At 42.6% G+C, this 18,463-nt stretch overlaps 1 protein-coding gene across 10 annotated transcripts in view; it reads left to right on the forward strand.

The window, feature by feature from the left end:
• The window catches only part of CATSPERE (catsper channel auxiliary subunit epsilon), a 170,328-nt gene that overhangs the window by 122,616 nt on the left and 29,249 nt on the right, over window positions 1-18,463 (forward strand). For all 10 annotated transcript variants that reach the window (XM_055233566.1, XM_055233562.1, XM_055233560.2 and 7 more), the window contains 4 exons: window positions 449-482; window positions 553-632; window positions 13,105-13,204; window positions 17,658-17,744. In XM_055233566.1, the coding sequence (XP_055089541.1) occupies window positions 449-482; window positions 553-632; window positions 13,105-13,204; window positions 17,658-17,744 (301 nt within the window). The remainder of the gene's footprint in view (window positions 1-448; window positions 483-552; window positions 633-13,104; window positions 13,205-17,657; window positions 17,745-18,463) is intronic.

The following is an 18,463-nucleotide window of genomic DNA, read 5'->3' on the forward strand; positions in this document are numbered from 1 at the left end:
GTGAGAAATCTAAATTAGGAAACAGCTGAAGTTTTAAAATACACATCTATTGTTACTGACTCTGAAGTATCTTATTCTTTCATCTGCTAATATTCTGGGAAGAACTGCATTGGAATAGCACAACGAACATGGGCTTTATTGTCACACATCCTGCTCAGTAGTAAAGCAAGGTCTGTAGCCTTGAACGAGTTTCACACAATTTCTGAGAATAGTAACAGATCTACAAAGAGAGGACAGCAATTCACACCTTAGTTGTTGTAAGAACGTGTTAATATGTGTGGATATACATGTGGAAAGTGCCTGAAACATAGTAAGCACTCAATATTTCATAATTCTATTTCTCTGTTTGACCTTTGTGTACCTCCTTACCTAAACAAAGTCATGGGTTTCGTTTTTAAGTTTGAAAAGAGGAAAGAGAAATAAATAATGAGGAATGTCTTTTTTACAGGTCATATCTGAGGCATCAACCATCTAAAAACTTGGTAAGAAAACTATAAAATTTTGTCAATGGACCAAATATATAAAATCACTAAAGTATTTTTCCTTTTCTAGAGAGTAAGGTATATTTGGGAAGAATATGGCTGCCCTCTAAGGCTTGACTTCAAAGAAAAGTTTCAACCTGTGGTTCAACTGTAAGTATATTCTCATCAACATTTTAACTTATATTGAAAGTTTCAAACTAAAAGTATGAAAACAAGACTAATTGATCATGCATCTAACACATATTTTTGACTCTACTCAATATATGCGAGACTTAGTTTTCGGTACTAGCTATACAAAGCTGGGCTGTGATGGTCCCTGCATGTTGAGGGACATTACTGTTTGGCAGCTGAAATTTCAATGGGTAAGAGAGCTGAGAGCCTGCCTGTCAGGGAAGCCCTTGCTTTATCCCCTCTGAATCTCTCCCCAGGCTCCTACCAGCACCCCTGCCTATTTGGTAGGAACTACCTTCCCCAGGTGATATAACTTCTCTTTCCACAAGCCAATAATAAATGAAAGCTTATAAGGAAAGAAACTAGATTGCCGACAAGTACATTGAGGGCATTTCAAAAATATTATCCCTAAATCAATTCTTATAAACAATATTTCAGCCAGGCACGGTGGCTCACACCTGTAATTCCAGTGCTTTGGGAGGCTGAGGCAGAGGATGGCCTGAGCCCAGGAGATCAAGATCAGCATAGGCAACATAGCAAGACCCTGTCATTACAAAAATTAAAATAATTAGCCAGGCGTGGTGGCGTGTGCCTGTGGTCCCAGCTACTCAGAAAGCTGAGAGGGGAGGATCACTTGAGCCCAGGAGGTAGAGGATGCAGTGAGCCAAGATTGCACCACTACACTCCAGCCTGGGCAATACAGTGAGACCTTGTCTCAAAAAACAAAAACGAATAATATTTCGTAATAAAAATATGAATGAAATGCTATTAGGAAGACTTTTCCAAGTGATTTTGTATTTGTTCGCTTTCCTGTCTGACTTTATTCCTTTATTCTTGGTTTATTATTATAAAAGTTATACAGCTTCTTACAAAATTTAAAATATAGAAAAAATATGAGGTAAGTGACTCATATTTCTAAATTTTTTGCTATTGTAAATAAATAATAGTGAATATCCATTCATGTACATGTTTGGTCACTAGTGCAGGTACGCTGTTAGGGTAGATTGCTGGAAGTAAAATTCCTATGTCTAAAACATCAACAAAATGTTCTTAGTCAAGGCTTTCAGCTTTTGGGGACCTCTTAGGCTGCAGACAGCTTCTGAGATCTCTCAGGGTGGGTAGGTATAGAAGTAATGAATCAGAAGCTACCAGAACCTTTCCCACTGGGATCCTGCGGGCCTCTGCCAGCATGGTCTGGCCCCTACCCCTCACCCATGGCACTTCTAAGACTCTACCATGTGCCCTTTCCATCTTAAATCATACTCCAGCAGTCCATCTGTCAGAGCTCTCCATGCTATCCGGCTAATCTGCTTGCTTTTTTAGTTTTGATTTTCTTCTAGACACCCAATCATGCCACTGCTTTTCCTGGGCACCTGAAGCACTGCTTTCCCTATCAGAGGCCTAGTGTATGTGTGTTTTCGTGTTTGTTTATGTAATGCTTAACCCACCAAGGTTAAAAAATCTTAATCTTCCCTCTCAGAGAACTGCACTCTTCAGTTCATCATCGCTAAACACCTACTTTACACCAAGGACTGTGCTAGTCCCTGGAAATGGGAAGATAAGTGACAGGATTTCTACCCTCAAAAGCAGAAGAGTCTGATAGAGCAGATAAACATATGCACAGATATGCTGAGTGTAATGACAGAATGGAGCAGTGTGGGTGGATAGTATTGAAACTCAAAAGATTCCAACCCAGCTATAAAGAGAGTGGGGCTCTGGGAAATGTTCCAGAAGACTTGCATTTGAGCTGAGTCACTGAGTCTTAAGGATAATGAATATTTTGCTAGAGGCAGAGGAGGGAAAGAGAGAAGTGGGGAGAGTAATGTTGAATTCTGCTGGGTAAGTCTTTCAAGTAAAACAGATAGTTGAAGGAAGAAAATTTATAGTTCAAATGGTATGATATTTTTGAAGCAAAAATTAGTCATGAAGTCTCAGGAGAAGAGGCCGGGAAGTTAGCTAGGTGGATTCTACACCATGGAAGGCCTTCTATCAAGTCTTACGGTGGAGTGGCATGATCAAATATTTGCTTTAGGCTGGGCGCAGTGGCTCATGCCTGTAATCCCAGCACTTTGGGAGGCCGAGGTGGGCAGATCACGAGGTCAGGAGATCGAGACCATCCTGGCTAACACAGTGAAACCCTGTCTCTACTAAAAATACAAAAAATTAGCCAGGTGTGGTGGCGGGTGCCTGTAGTCCCAGCTACTGGGGAGGCTGAGGCAGGAGAATGGCATGAACCCGGGAGGTGGAGCTTGCAGTGAGCCGAGATGGTGCCACTGCACTCTAGCCTGGGCGACAGAGCGAGACTCCGTCTCAAAAAAAAAAAAATTTGAGGCCGGGCGCGGTGGCTCACGCTTGTAATCCCAGCACTTTGGGAGGCCGAGGCGGGCGGATCACGAGGTCAGGAGATCGAGACCACGGTGAAACCCCGTCTCTACTAAAAATACAAAAAAAAATTAGCCAGGCGTGGTGGCGGGCGCCTGTAGTCCCAGCTACTCGGAGAGGCTGAGGCAGGAGAATGGCGTGAACCCGGGAGGCAGCGCTTGCAGTGAGCCGAGATCGCGCCACTGCACTCCAGCCTGGGTGAAAAAGCGAGACTCCGTCTCAAAAAAAAAAAAAAATTTGCTTTAGCTAGTTCTCTCTGGGAGAGGGGTAGAGGATGAATTCCAGAGAAACAAATCTAAGTAGGGATACCAGCTAGTCAACTGTATTGGTAGTCCTGGTGAGGTAGGAGATCAGCAGGACTTGTTTTCACAACCCTGCCGATCAAAACAGGATGTAGCCAAGAAACTGGCCAAAATCAGCTAACACTTGGAATTATAATACATTTGCATAAGACATTCCCACTGGCACCATGACAGTACAAATGCCATGACAATAACTCAGAAGTTTTCTTATATGGTTCCAGAAATTCTCTGCCCCCCCTTCTAGAAAATTATTGAATAGCCCTCCCCTTATTTAGCATATATTTAGGAATAGGTATAAACATAGCTAGCCAGCAATCCATGAGTGCTACTCTGCCTATGGGATAGCCCTGCTCCGTCTACAGAGCATCCATTCTGCTGTATGCTTCACTCTAATGAACTTGCTTTCACCGTCAGCTCAATCTTGAATTCTTTCCTGAGTGAAGCCAAAAAACCTCCCAAGCTGAGCCCCAAGTGTGGGGTTCACCTGCATCACTAGGAAGAGAAAAACAGATGACTGAAATAGCAACAAGGACAAAGAAGAAGAATCCTGTATAAGAAAATTAGTGATTATACACACTGGGGCCTGTCAGGGGGTGGGGGGCAAGGGGAGGGAGAGCATTAGGACAAATACCTAATGCATGTGGGGCTTAAAACCTAGATGATGGCTTGATAGGTGCAGCAAACCACCATAGCACATGTATACCTATGTAACAAACCTGCACGTTCTGCACATGTATCCCAGAACCTAAAGTAAAATTAAAAAAAAAAAAAAAAAAAGAAAATGAGTGATTGTAATAGGCAGGGCTTGATAATTGATAGATGTGAGTGGTAAGGGAAAGAGAATGAGGAACATGAATGACTCAAAGTTGACATTAGTTAGAAGGGATCCTCCACAAACTTCTACCACCATATCTGTCCATTCTCAAGCAACTGTACCAGGAACTCTTGTCTGCCTTCCTGCCACTATAGATCAACTGTCTATGCATCTGTCTAAGGACTGTCTCTCCATTTGTAAGCTAGATCCCCACCGGTTTTCCCAGTCAAGAACATTGCTACTGAAATTGCCCTCCTCTTTCTCCTGCATCATCAACCTTTCCCTCTCTACTGACTCATCCTACAAATATACAGGCCTTTCTCCCACCAAAAAACAAAGCAAAACAAAACCAACAAACACAATCACAAAAAAACCGTCTCTTGACCCTACTAGCCCTTCAGCTTCTATGGTCACTGTCATCAACTCTTCTCCCATTCTCTCCCAAATCGCCCTCAGCCTGGTTTTTGTGCTCACCACTCTATTGGCGCTGGCAGCCAACATGATCAATGACCTCCATTCGGCTAAACCGATGGTCAATGTTCAGGTCCCACCTTCCTTGATCTCATTAACAAGAATTGACACGGTTAATCATTTACTCCTACTTGAAATATTTTCTTCATCTGGCTTCCAGGATAGCTCATTCTCCTATTTTTCCTGCTTCCTTGCTGGTAGCACCCCCTTAATTACTTAGTTCCTCCCTGATTTCTTTTTTTTTTTTTTTTTTATGATCTGGGATTTTGTTTTTAATTTTCTTAAGTCTTACGATCACCTATAATTTATAATTTTGTATATAGCTCCTCTACTTTAATCCCTTTAACAAGTTGGCAAAGCACCATTGCCAATCACACATACATAGTAATTCTACAGTTTAGTATTTTTGAATAGCTGTTTAATGACAATCCTAAGTTAAAACTTAGTCCGACTTAGTCAAGAGTCTGAAAGTAAAGTTTAACTTGCTACTATTTCTTGTCACACTGACTTTTAAAAGGTGACAAGTGTCATCTATAAGTGTGAGAAGTGTTTTTATTTGATATTACACATAAACCATTAAAATGCCCTGCAATAAGTAAAAGGCAGCATTTTAGATACAGGGAATTCTAATTAGATTGGCAGAGTTAAGACCAAAAACATAAACATTGCGTTCTTATCTTCAGCCCTTGCCTTTCACAGGCAAATGAACACAAATTTAAAAAACAGGTGAGTCTTGCTCAGTTCTGAGACAGTGCAAGAATTTTTCCAGTATTAAAATATATTCATTTAACTAGTTATACACATCTAAATTAAAAACCAGCCTCCAATAGGTTTGGGGATGGCGTTCTCGTCTTTGTGAACAGTTGAACGTTACTCATCAAGTCCAGTCATATCTTTAGAAGAGGAAACAGGGACAGCATTTACTGAGTCCGAATTACTGTCAAAATTCAAAAAAACTGATCATATTCATTTAACTAGAAGCCAGTCTTACTTATCAGGGCTGTCCAACAAAAATATTCTGCCAGTCATACATGACCTGAACTCTGGTATATTAGATCAATTACACTACAGTACACATAAAATCATGAGACAATTCTGGTTTGTAAGTAAATAAGGCAGTGACCAATTCTTTCTGCCTTCCTTTTAGCACCAGTGGAGATCATTTTTGTTCCAGGGATGTACTTCTTAGGATTCTCCAATTGCTACTTCCGTAGATGATGCCTTTGTTCTTCTTGGTGTCTGTGTACGAGAATCCAGCCACCTCACCTGTCTTCCACCCACAGAGGCCATGGAGATTGGGCCCAGTCTTGTGCTTGCCTCCCTTTTCCACGGTGTGGCACTGGACACACTTCCAAACAAAAATATTTTTGCTTTGTTCAACATCACCCATATTTAATTCTCTCTTTTGTCGCTCGCACTACAAAGGTTCCCGCTCAGAAGCTTGACACCCGGCTCTCTCTCTCCCTGATCTCTTAGTGTTAGAATGCCCGGAGGCTCAGGGATTTCTTTTCTTTTCCCCACCTCAACTTTCTCTCTGAATGTCATCATCCAGTTGCATGGGCCAAGATGTCTCAATATATTGATATATCCCAACACTGCATCTACAGCCTGACCATCTCCCCTTACATCTGTCAAGTATGCTTAGGCTATGCTGCAGTAACAAATAAACCCTAAAATCCCAGTGCCTAACTCTCCATGTCATAATCTGATAAATAGAACTACATCATCTAGACATGGTCTCTCCTAGTTTGCCACTGTGTCTGGGAAAAAGACTGGAGGATTGTATGGGATGTTTTAAAGGCTCAGAACTAGAGGTGGTTTCCACCCACATCCCATTATCCAGAACCTATTGCCATGGCTCAAATCTAACTGCAAGGTGGTGTATAAAATGTAATCAGATACAGTTCCTGAACCCCAGACTGACACATCCACTGAGATGCTAAATACATATATCACTTTTGCACTTAGATGTCAATAGATATATCAAAAGTAACCTGTCCAAAACTGAACTCCTGATCTTCCCCTCAAAACCTGCTCCACCAGTAGCCTTCCTCATTTTAAGTGATAGCAACTCCAACCTTCTTGTTGATCTGGCCAAAACTTTGGAATCTCCCTGACTCCTCCCTCTCTCATATACCCTACATCCAATCCATTAACAAAGCCTGTTGGGTCTATTTATTTGTCAATGCCTGCTGTTATACTGACGCAAGCCATCACCACTGACCAGATTATTACAATAGCCTTTTTGTTGCTCTCTCTGTTCCCACTCTTGCCTCCATGTAGCAGCAAGAGTAAAACCTTGAAAACAAAGTCAAAGCACATTGCTCCGAAGCTCGAAATCCTTATCATGGAGTAAAAGCCAAGCCCTTACAATGACTTCCAACGTTCTATTTGATTTTCTGCCTCTGTTACCTTCCTCCCATTAAGCTTCACCACACTCACTCAGATGCAGCGAGTGGCTTCCTTACCCTTCCTCAAGTAAGAGTAGTTTCTACGCAATGGTGAGAAGAGAAGCCAGACTGCAGGGGGTTTGCAAAATCAATGAGAAGTTTACAAGTAGAGGCAAAATGTAGTCTACACTTTTTCAGCTTTGGGCTGGAAAATAGAAGAAAGAGACAGGAATTTACCTATAGAGAAAAACACAAAATATGACCTGGATTTTTAAAGAGGAAGACAGATGAGCATGTTTACAGTTTGAGGATAAAGAAAGGAAGGTTAGAAATGAGTCATTCTGATTATAGTAATATAGCAGACTGAGCTAAGTTGAGTCACTCCCTACCCGTGATAGACACGTCATCCTGGATAAAACATAACAAAAATACTTTGTACATAACTAAGCTTGAAAGAAAGAAGGCGCACTCTCAGAAGTGAAGAGAGAACTGAAAGTTAGAGCAACACTCTTCAGCCTACCTATGCGATCCAGGGGTACTGGCCCAGCATAATGAAACTAGAAATTGGAAGCTGGGTTTTCAAGCTCCTGTCAGGCCAGAGGCTCTTTCACAAATTCAGGATATATTAAGAGCTACCTAGTCTAAAAAGAGAGAGAGAGAAAGAGAGAGACTAGAAAACTCTGCTTAATGCCCAGGTCAATCACAAGGAAGGTTGTAACCTACATGAATTTGTAGGCAAAAATATACCTCCTATAAGAATGGGAGATGTCCACCAAAATGTTCACCTCAGGCCTCCTATGGATCTGAACTTACACCTAATAGGAATAGAGTTTAGTCATAGAAAGTGCCATATGCAAAATGAAGCTAAAAATTATCAAGTAGCCTTGAAACCCCTAAGCAAACCCCTTGAAACAAAGGCAACTGGAAAGGCAAATCCAGAGACAGAGGATTCTCACTGGAAAAGTCACCACCATCAAAGAATCGATCATCTAAATTTACAAACATGTAAGGAAACGGACTCCCCATGAGGGCGAGTCAGCAGATAAAATAAGTTGAAAATGAGCACACAAAACAAATGCTTAAGAATAACAGAACAATCTGAACAATATAGAAAATGTAGAAAATGTGTTCAAAATGAATAAAGAGGAAAAATAAAATAGAAATAATATGACTATGAAAAGAAAGTAGGCATATTTTAAAAAATTTGAAATTCTAGACATGAAAATGTAGTCATTAAATTCAAAATTTTAGACATAATTACAAACCAGATCAGATATAGGTGAAGAGAGAATTACTGAAAAAAGAGAGATGTGGAAATTAACCAGGATGCAATACAAATAGGTAAATAGATAAATAAAAAAGAGGATAAGAAACAATTTCAGCAGAACGACAAATTTCAACATGTGCTTAATAATTTTTTCCAGAAGGGGAAATTACAGAAAATGCATTGAAAAAAGAGGCAACATTCAATGAAAAGAAATAAAATATGAAAACTTTTCAGAATTTAAGGCCCAAGTTATAAGGTTGAGGATTGGCATAAAGTCTCAGATACCTCAGAACGAAGCCATAAAACAGCAAAGAAAAAGGGAAAATCACATACGCTGTCGTATAAATAATACAGATTACCTACAGTGGAATGTCACCTAGACTGACAGATTTCTCACCAGCAAAAATAGGATAAATATAACTGGGGGTCAGATAATTAGCCATGAGACTGGGCTGAGTAGGGAACGAAGAGAATGTAGGACAGAAATGCCGTGTGAAAAAGCAGGGAGGGCCGGGCGCGGTGGCTCCACCCGTAATCCCAGCACTTCGGGAGGCCAAGGTGGGCGGATCACTTGAGGTCAGGAGTTCGAAACCAGCCTGGCCAACACGGTGAAACCCCATCTCTACTAAAAACACAGAAATTAGCCGGGCGTGGTGGTGGGCACCTGTAATCCCAGCTACTCGGGAGCCTGAAGCAGGAGAATCGCTTGAACCCAGGAGGCAGAGGTTGCAGTGTGCCAAGATCGCACCACTGCACTCTAGCCTGGGCAACAGAGTGAAATGGAAGGAAGGAAAGAGAGAGAAGGAGAAGAAGGGGAGAAGGGGAAGGAGAAGAAGGGGAAGGGGAAGGAAGGAGGAATTGGGGAACTGGAAATCTCTACGAGGTCAAGGGGCAGATGAGAGGACAAGTGGGGGATGGGAGAGGGTGAGGTGGGAGAGTAGTCTACTGGAACAGCACTATTTGGGATTTTTGTGGCAGCACTTGTTTCTAGAAATAAGTTATTTGTCTGCTACTAGGAATCATTTGATAAAACCTTTTACTTCCAATTCTCCTAAGATAATGAACTGAATACTAGAGGCCAATGACAGAGGGACAGATGGGTAAGGTCCATTGTCCAGTTCCACTTAATTATAGTATACATAGTTGAAAACCAGGTATCCGATCAGGTATTCATCAGAGATAAATTTAGCTGCTCACTTTGAGACTCTGGCAGACTTGAATCAATCAAGCTTTGAGAATCAGCGGCAGGGGTGGCCACTGGGAAATTAGCCCATAGTCTAGGTCTCTGGATTACAATAAATGCCTTAACGTTACAGGGAATGGCTCAGGTACAAGGCTCGACAGAGTTTGACCGATAAAAGGACAATAGATTCACTGTCCAACACTCATAAGAAGGAAGCCAGTCCTGGGAGTGTGATCTAGCTGGGAACCGAAGTCATCACAGCTGGATTCAGAGTCCCAGGGCTTGCCTCACGCTTACTAGCATTTGATGATGAGTCTATTACTCTCCAATCTCAAACTAGAATTTAGTGCCACAGAAGCAGCCCTAGAGGAAACAGTGCAGCACAATTTCTTTGTTACCCTGCAGGGAGTTCAGGAACAGATATTCTGGGTGTTTTAAGGGTCCTGAGGATTCGCTTTAGTCAGGTATGGTAAGATGCACAGATGCGGAAATGACCATCAGGAAGGAAGTGCATTATACATACACATCCCTAGAAACTGGGGGCAAGGCATGCCCCACGGGGCCACACATGGAAACGTCAGGGTGAGTCAGGAGGCAGAGGGGAGTGAGGGGGAAATGTGGGCAGAGCCTGATTGCAGTTTCTGTGTGAAGGAATGGGAGAGGCAGGGTAAGCACGTTTGAAATTGGCTACTTTGAATAATTTCAATGGGGCTCTGGGGACTAGGGACTATCCCTGCTTGTAGGGTGTCTGCCTCTGGGGTGCTGAGGGTAGGAGGATAGTAGCCCAGGGCTACTAATAAAGAACCCCCTTCCTTAGGCAGGAGCTCCTGGAAGAGCTGGTTACTATCTCTAGGAATTGGCTAACCTTCCGCAGACCCCCTAGAGCAAGGCCCCAGAAGTTATGGCATCAGAATACAGAAAATTAAAGTCATGGTTAATACAATGGGATAGCCACAAGGATTTGTCTAATAGGTTTGCAGGTCCACAGAGAAGTCTCTTTCCCAGTTCCCAAAATGGAACTACCACTGTGGGGAGGTGACAAATTGCAAAGAAGAGCTGCCAACTAGGAACATTTCTGCATTTCTTAGGCTTAATTAGTATTATACCCTACATTAAAGAACATTCATGAAAATAGGCCATGCTTATATAGACAAGTATTTTTTCAAATATATTCAATGATATAAATTAAACATCATTGTAAAAGATCTTTACAAACCCAGAAATTATGGGTCATGCAATTTACACATATTGCCACTAGATGGCACTGTAGCATATTGCTCTTGCAAAAGATGCCAGCTCAGTCCAATGAAGATTTTTTTTTTTAATAAAACATATGGCTTCCGGCCGGGCGCGGTGGCTCACGCTTGTAATCCCAGCACTTTGGGAGGCCTAGGCGGGCGGATCACGAGGTCAGGAGATCGAGACCACGGTGAAACCCCGTCTCTACTAAAAAAAATACAAAAAATTAGCCGGGCGTGGTGGCGGGCGCCTGTAGTCCCAGCTACTCCGAGAGGCTGAGGCAGGAGAATGGCGTGAACCCGGGAGGCGGAGCTTGCAGTGAGCCGAGATCGCGCCACTGCACTCCAGTCCGGGAGACAGAGCAAGACTCCGTCTCAAAAAAAAAAAAAAAAAAAAAAAAAAACATATGGCTTGTAACTAGTTCTTAATAATGTAAGAATCTGGCCAGGCATGGTGGCTCACACCTGTAATCCCAGTGCTTTGGGAATCAGAGGCGGGAGGATGGTTTGAGGCCAGGTGTTCAAAATGAGCCTGGACAACATAGTGAGACTCCCCATCTGTGCAAAAGATTTTAAAATTTACTGGGTGTGGTGGCACATACCTGTAGTCCTAAAGTTAGGAAGATCCCTTGAGCCCAAGAATTAGAGGTTATAGTGAGCTATGATTGTTCCACTGCACTCCAGCCTCTGCAACAGAGCAAGACCCCATCTCTAAAATACCAATAAATGGTAATAATTCAATAGTCTGATGACTTTTGGAAGATGCAAACATTCTGCTCTTTCCAAAGCTCCTAGAATTAGAGCTTTGCTAAAACCTGACCCAAATCTCTGAAACTATACAAAAATATGTGTATGCCTACACATGTGTGCATTTGTCTGTTGCAAAAGGGTCCCAGAGCTCTCAGTAGAGTTTTCGAATTCTCTGTGGCCTTCTTCCCCGTCAGAAAAGAAGCCAAACACCAATCCTCCAATCCCTAGCTAGTCACGCCTGTTTGAGAACTAACCTTCTAAGTTCATCTCTTTGTGACTTCTCCAAACTAAATAGGGATGGAAAGAAAACAACTTCTCAGGTACCACTTTTTGACATTTAAAATTTTTGTCCCCAGTTTGTGAGAATGGGACAATAAATGCTTTTAGTAACAAGGTTTGGGCGGTAGCAAGTTGTAGCAGACCTAGAAGGCCAGATACAAATGCGAGGTGAAGCAGAGATGGGGCAGTGAGCCAAGAGACACTGTGAAGACCTGTGATTTTGTATGATAGACGCAGAGCAGTGAGTGCAGCGAGAAGTTCTATCAGAAGGAGAAGGTGGGGTGACAGTCCCAGAGCCAGCAGCCTCGAAGCAAGTGCCTGACACTAAGGTCCTAAGTGAAATTCTACCCAACGGGCATGGGGGACAATTTCATTCAGAAATATGGGAGTAACTGACGGAGAAGGCAAACATGTAACCATTCTTACGGTCACAAGTTCTGGTGTGCAAAGGCACGACTTTATCAAGAATTGAACTTTTAGCTCTGATCTCAAGCCTCTAAGTTCACATGGTAGCAGGGAGAAAAATATTAATATGAAGCACTACAGCTCTTTTGAACACTCACTGAGTTTGCAGTAAATAAGCCCAATGGGGCCTCCTGTGTCTCCAGCCGTAGCATCAAGGCAGGGGTAGCCAGTCCATCTTGGACTCCCCTTGCTGGTGTCTGCTGTTGGTAGAAGTCGTCTTCCATTCTCTGAGCATGGGCTAGGCGTGACTGTAGATCCAGGGAGCGTACAGGCTTCTCAGCCCCACCTCGACTTACCAACACCACTGACCCTTCCAGACTCAGCCACAGCTTCCAGCTGGTTCCTCCTAGGGGGATCTGCAGCATCTCCGTTCTCATCATAGTAATTCTGTGGTTTCATTCTCTAGTACATCTAGTACATAATAGGCAGCCAATGAATATATGAGCTAAAAGACAACAGGGCATCCTGCTCTGCCCTTGCTCTGCCCTTTCTCCATCCATCACATCCTTCCATCTTTCTCCCTGCTAACACCCATGACAGCAGTGCCTAAGCTACGCTCACCTGATCGACAGAGGGACCCTGTCCAGTGAAGAGAACTTAGAGTTCCAAATGGTCAAAAAGTAAAACATTTCTCCTTCATTACTATCAGGTTTTATTTTGAGAGCTGAATGAAAGAACGTCTGCTTGTTTAATCCAGCTGTCAAAAGACACCTAAACAATAGGTACTGTTACTATTTTACAGAAAAAAAATCAAGGCTTCAAGAGTTTAAGTAACTCCCCCAGAGTTACTTTATCACTTTATGAAGTGATAAAGACAGGATTTAAACCTAAGCACTTCTGACTCAGAAGCTAGAACTCTTAACCCCTCTATTTTATATGAAACTGATATCTTTCTGTTTGTTTCTTTCAGATTTGATGATAATGGCTATGTTAAAGATGTGGAAGCAAATTTCATAGTGTGGGAAATACATGGCAGGGATGACTACAGCTTTATTAATAGTATGGCACAGGTATGGCGTCTTTGGATTTAACCAGAATTTAGCATGCAACTAGACAATGTCTTTCTGTTTTACATTTATAAACAAGCAATCTAAGGAAAATAGAATAAGGCAGCAGTGGGTAGGGAAAAAATCACCTCTAGATTAAATTATATGGCTACTAAAATTCATTTATGAAAAATAGAAGTTGTCACCTAAGACATAAAGGGGTCAGAAAAAAATAAAATAACATTTATAATAGGATGATGCAACTCTATGAGTCTTCTTTTCTCTCCAAACTGTATTCAGTGTTTGATTATTTATGGGTCTGCCTTTGGCTTTAGGGCATTTATCACTTTTGCACTAAAGTCAAACGGACACTCTGGGCTTCGTCTCATGTGACTTCTCCGCATCATTTGACCCCGCTGACCTTGGCTTCAATGTCCCTGCACTCTCCCGGTTTCCTTCCACCCTCCAGGACTGGTTGCTCTTGGCCTCCTCGGTGAATCTCCCTTATTCTATCCTTTCCCTTTGTAGGCCACAGCAGAGTGGTCTTACCACTCCCAGTCAACACATTTCCCCTCCCTGTGTGGGCCTTTCTACCCTGAGGGCCTCCTGTCATGATGGAGCCTCTCTAGAAGTTACCAGCACTGATTTCTAATATTCCCCACAGACTTCACTCGCAAAAAAAAAAAAAAAAAAAAAAAAACCAGGGATGGCTGTTTCCAAAGTAATGTTCTTATCTACCAGACACCTTACTTATCCAGAAGTATAACCCATCTAGATGGCAGCCAAGAGAACTGAGTTCCACCTGCCACCCCCCAGAGTATTGCAAGAGTTCTTTCTTTTGCTTTTTTTTTTTTTTTTTAAGAGTCTCTGTCGCCCAGGCTGGAGTACAGTGGTGCAATCTCAGCTCACTGCAACCTCCACCTCCTGGGCTTAAGCGATTCTCCTGCCTCAGCCTCCTGAGTAGCTGGGACTACAGGCACACGCCACTACACCTGGCTAATTTTTGTACTTTTAGTGGAGATAGGGTTTCACCATGTTGCCCAGGCTGGTTTCGAACTCCTGACCTCAATTGATCCACCCGCCTCAGCCTCCCAAAGTCCTGGGGTTACAGGTGTGAGCCACCATGCCTGGCAATTGTCTTTCAATTATGTAACCAAATACATCCATCCCACCACACATTCCACCTATACTTGTTCAGCACCTAATATGTAAGTTCTCCTGGTCTGCTTCCTCTGCACAGTCTCATCCCTATACTATTGTATCCATCTTCTCCCTTGGTCCAGACTCCCGTCACTCTCTTCCTTCTCAAACCTTTCTATTATGCCTCAAGGTTAAACGTTCTAGATCCTTCTTTAATAAAAGTGCCTCAGAGGATAACCCTTTCCCTACAGTTCGATCGAACCAAGAGTACTCTTTCTCTCACCCCATATACTTAAGGGTGAGATTTGGGGTTGATGTTCTCCCTCATCCATAGTATCATTCCTGCACTTGATCTTAGCCAAAAGGCCACTAAGAGATACAGTATCATTTCCAGGTCATTCTCTCTTCGCTCTAAGTAAAACTCCATTTGTTTGAGGCTCCTGCCATTCAGTCAACATCTGTGCCATCCCTACATACTGGTACCATATACTCAGAACTGGATCACTTTTCCTCCTGCCCTGAAAACAATCACCATGGACTCCTGAATTCTGCCATCCATCCTATGGGGGTATTGCTGGGAAAGTTTCTAAACAGGGCCTACATTTCCCAGATGCATTTGCATCTAGTTGGGGCCATATGACTGGTTCTCATGGCTGGAATATGAGCAGAAGTCATAGGTGTCACTTCCAGATGAAGTGCTTAAGAAGGAATCACGTGAACCTTCACGCTTTCCATCGTACCTCACATCAGTGTATTTTAGCAACACGTAAGGCTGGAGTAGATGAGAGCTGGAATGCAAGGAGCCACTAGACATTTTTAAAAGCCTTGGTTCCTAATTCACAGCTTTGAGGAGAGGCACCGTCAGAACCATCTAACCAGGGACATCTGCATTGGGCTATATGTGATCAAGAATTAAACTTGTTGGCCAGGAGTGGTGGCTCATGCCTATAATCCCAGCACTTTGGGAGGCTGAGGCAGGCCGATCACGAGGTCAGGAGTTCGAGACTGACCAACATGGTGAAACCCCATCTCTACTAAAAATACAAAAATTAGCTGAGCATGCTGGCACACACCTGTAATCCCAGCTACTCAGGAGGCTGAGACAGGAGAATCACCTGAACCCAGGAAGTGGAGGTTGCAGTGAGCTGAGATCGTGCCACTGCCCTCCAGTCTGGGTGACAGAGTGAGACTCCGTCTAAAATAATAATAATTTTTAAAAAAAGAATTAAATTTGTATTCTGTAAATCCCCTGAGAGTCGGGGTTTATTATTGCAGCACGTAGAGACTATCTTGACTAATAACTAAGATAGCAGCCCCTATTAAAACTATATTTAAGGACGGGACATGGTGGCTCACACCTATAATCCCAGCACTTTGGGAGGTTGAAGCGGGATCGTCGCTTGAGCCTAGGAGTTTGAGACCAGCCTGGGCAACATAGTGGAACCCCTTCTCCACACACACAAATTTTTCAATTAGCCGGGTGTGGTGATGCACACCTGTAGTCCTGGCTACTCAGGAGGCTGAGGCGGGAGGATTGCTTGAGCCCAGGAGGTCAAGGCTGCAGTGAGCTGTGATCCTGCCACTGCATTCCATCCTGGGTGACAGGGCAAGATCCTGTCTCAAAAAAAAAAAATAAATAAATTGCATTTCAGTTCAAGTAGTTTACCCTCTGACCTCAACCCCCAATCCTTTAGCTCTCTCGTTGTGATTCACGCTCCTCCAGTCTCTACTTTGTCTCACACAAACTGGCCATCTGCTGTACTGAACCCTCTGCTTTCTCCTCCTCTCTCTCCCTCATGTTTCCTCCCTTCCCTTCCTATCCGTGTGAGCTCCATAGTTCAATTCTCCAGCACCATCTTGCCAATATCAATTTCTCTGTATCTCTATCCGTATCTCATTTTTCCCCAGTATTATTTCTGCTTGCTGTTCGGGCAACTTTAAACACTCATCTTTCTGCTTTATCCATGCCTGTATCGGAGTTGCTCAATTCCTATCTTGGAGCTCATCACTTTCAGAAAAAAATTACAGCATTTTGGGAGGCTGACGCAGGCGATCACTTGAGGTCAACTCCAAGACCAGCCTGGCCAACATGGTGAAACCCCATCTCTACTAAAAATATAAAAATTAGCTGGATGTGGTAGCACACACCTGTAGTCCTAGCTACTCGGGAGGCTGAGGCAGGAGAATCGCTTGAACCCGGGAAGTGGAGGTTGCAATCAGCCGAGGTTGTACCACTGCACTCCAGCCTGGGCAACAGAGCAAGATTCCGTCTCTAAACAAACAAATAAATAAATCTTAGAAAATTATGAATAGATAGAAACAGCCTTCACTTAATGAGATGTAGATACAAAAAATTATAGCAAACATTATATTTAATGGTAAAAATTTGAAAATTTTCACTTTGAAATCAGGAACAAAACAAGGGTGGCTATTATCACCACTTTTTTTTTTTTTTTTTTTTTAGAAAGACAGAGTCTCACTCTGTCGCCCAGGCTGGAGTGCAGTGGCATGATCTTGGCTCACTACAACCTCCACCTCCTGGGTTCAAGCGATTCTCCTGCCTCAGCCTCCCGAGTAGCTGGGGTTACAGGCACACACCACCACACCCAGCTGATTTTTATATTTTTAGTAGAGACAGGGTTTCACTGTGTTGGCCAGGCTGGTCTCAAACTCCTGACCTCTGGTGTTATCACCACTTCTATGCAACACTATTCCTGAAGATCTTTGTAATAAGAAAAAAATAATAAAAACAAATAAAAGGTATAAGGATGAGAAAGAAAAACATAAAACTGTCATATTCACAGATGACACAACTGTTCATGTGAAACAATTAGAATTAGTAAATGAGTTCATAAATTCTGTTGGCCAAGCACATGCCTGTAATCCCAACACTTTGGGAGGCTGAGGCAGGAAGATGGCTTGAGGCCAAGAGTTCAAGGCCAGCCTTGGCAACATAGCAAGGCTCCATCTCTACAAAAATTAAAAAACTAAAAGTTAACCAGGCATGCTGGCACACGCCTGTAGTCCCAGGTACTCGAGAGGCTGAGGCAGGAGGATCACTTGAGCCCAGGAACTCGAGGCTGCAGTGAGCTATGACCTTCCCTGCACTGCAGCCTGAGCAACAGAATGAGACTGTCTCAAAAAAAAAAAATTCTCTCAACACAAGATCAATATACAAAAATCAATTGTCAATTATTCCTCTGTATACCAGCCAACATGTAAATAATGAAAGTTTTAAAAATACAAAATTTTCAATAGCAACAAAACATTAAATACTTAGGAATAAGTTGATATGAAAACTTCTACCTATCCACATATATATGCAATCTTTTGACAGAGTGGTTGTTTACATGAAGCACAGACATGGAAGTCAATGATTGAACTTAACAAGCACCTCCCACTAGAAGAAGTCTGGGGACCTGAGGTAAGAGAAACATTACCTTCCAAATTGTTTATTTGGAATAACTAATCTGGCATTTTGCTATTAACAAAAACTTGATGGAAACATTTTGGATTTAAATTTGTTTTGGTAAATGAAATCCTATTTTTATATTAAATTGTATCATGGTATTTTTAAAATGCTTCATCTTAATTTCGGTTTAATCTTTTGTTGGTTCTGTGTCACTATTTTAATTTTCACTGCTGTAAATATGTGTTTGCAGATTTTAAATATCTGTTAAACATGTGAAAGCATCAAGAGTGAGTCTTTTTAAAGAATACCTAGCTCCCTTACTTCCTCAGGTCTTGACTGAAAAATCAAGTTGTCGATGAGGACTTCCCTGGCCACCATATGGAAAAACTTCACCATCACTTTCATGAAAGCCCATATTTCTCCCTCCCTATTTTCTTTCTTTCTTTTTTTTTTTTTTGAGACAGATCTCTCTCTGTTGCCTAGGCTGCTAAGCTGGAGTACAGTGGCACAATCTCAGCTCACTGCAACCTCCACCTCCCAGGTTCAAGTGATTCTCCTGCCTCAGCCTCCTGAGTAGCTGGGACTACAGGCATGTGCCACCACGCCCAGCTAATTTTCGTGTTTTTAGTAGAGACGGGGTTTCACCATGTTGGCCAGGCTGGTTGTGACTCCTGACCTCAAGTGATCCACCTGCCTCAGCCTCCCAAAGTGCTGGGATTACAGGTGTGAGT

The sequence above is a fragment of the Symphalangus syndactylus genome, chromosome 19 (assembly GCF_028878055.3).
Source record: "Symphalangus syndactylus isolate Jambi chromosome 19, NHGRI_mSymSyn1-v2.1_pri, whole genome shotgun sequence".
Lineage (NCBI taxonomy): Eukaryota > Metazoa > Chordata > Mammalia > Primates > Hylobatidae > Symphalangus > Symphalangus syndactylus.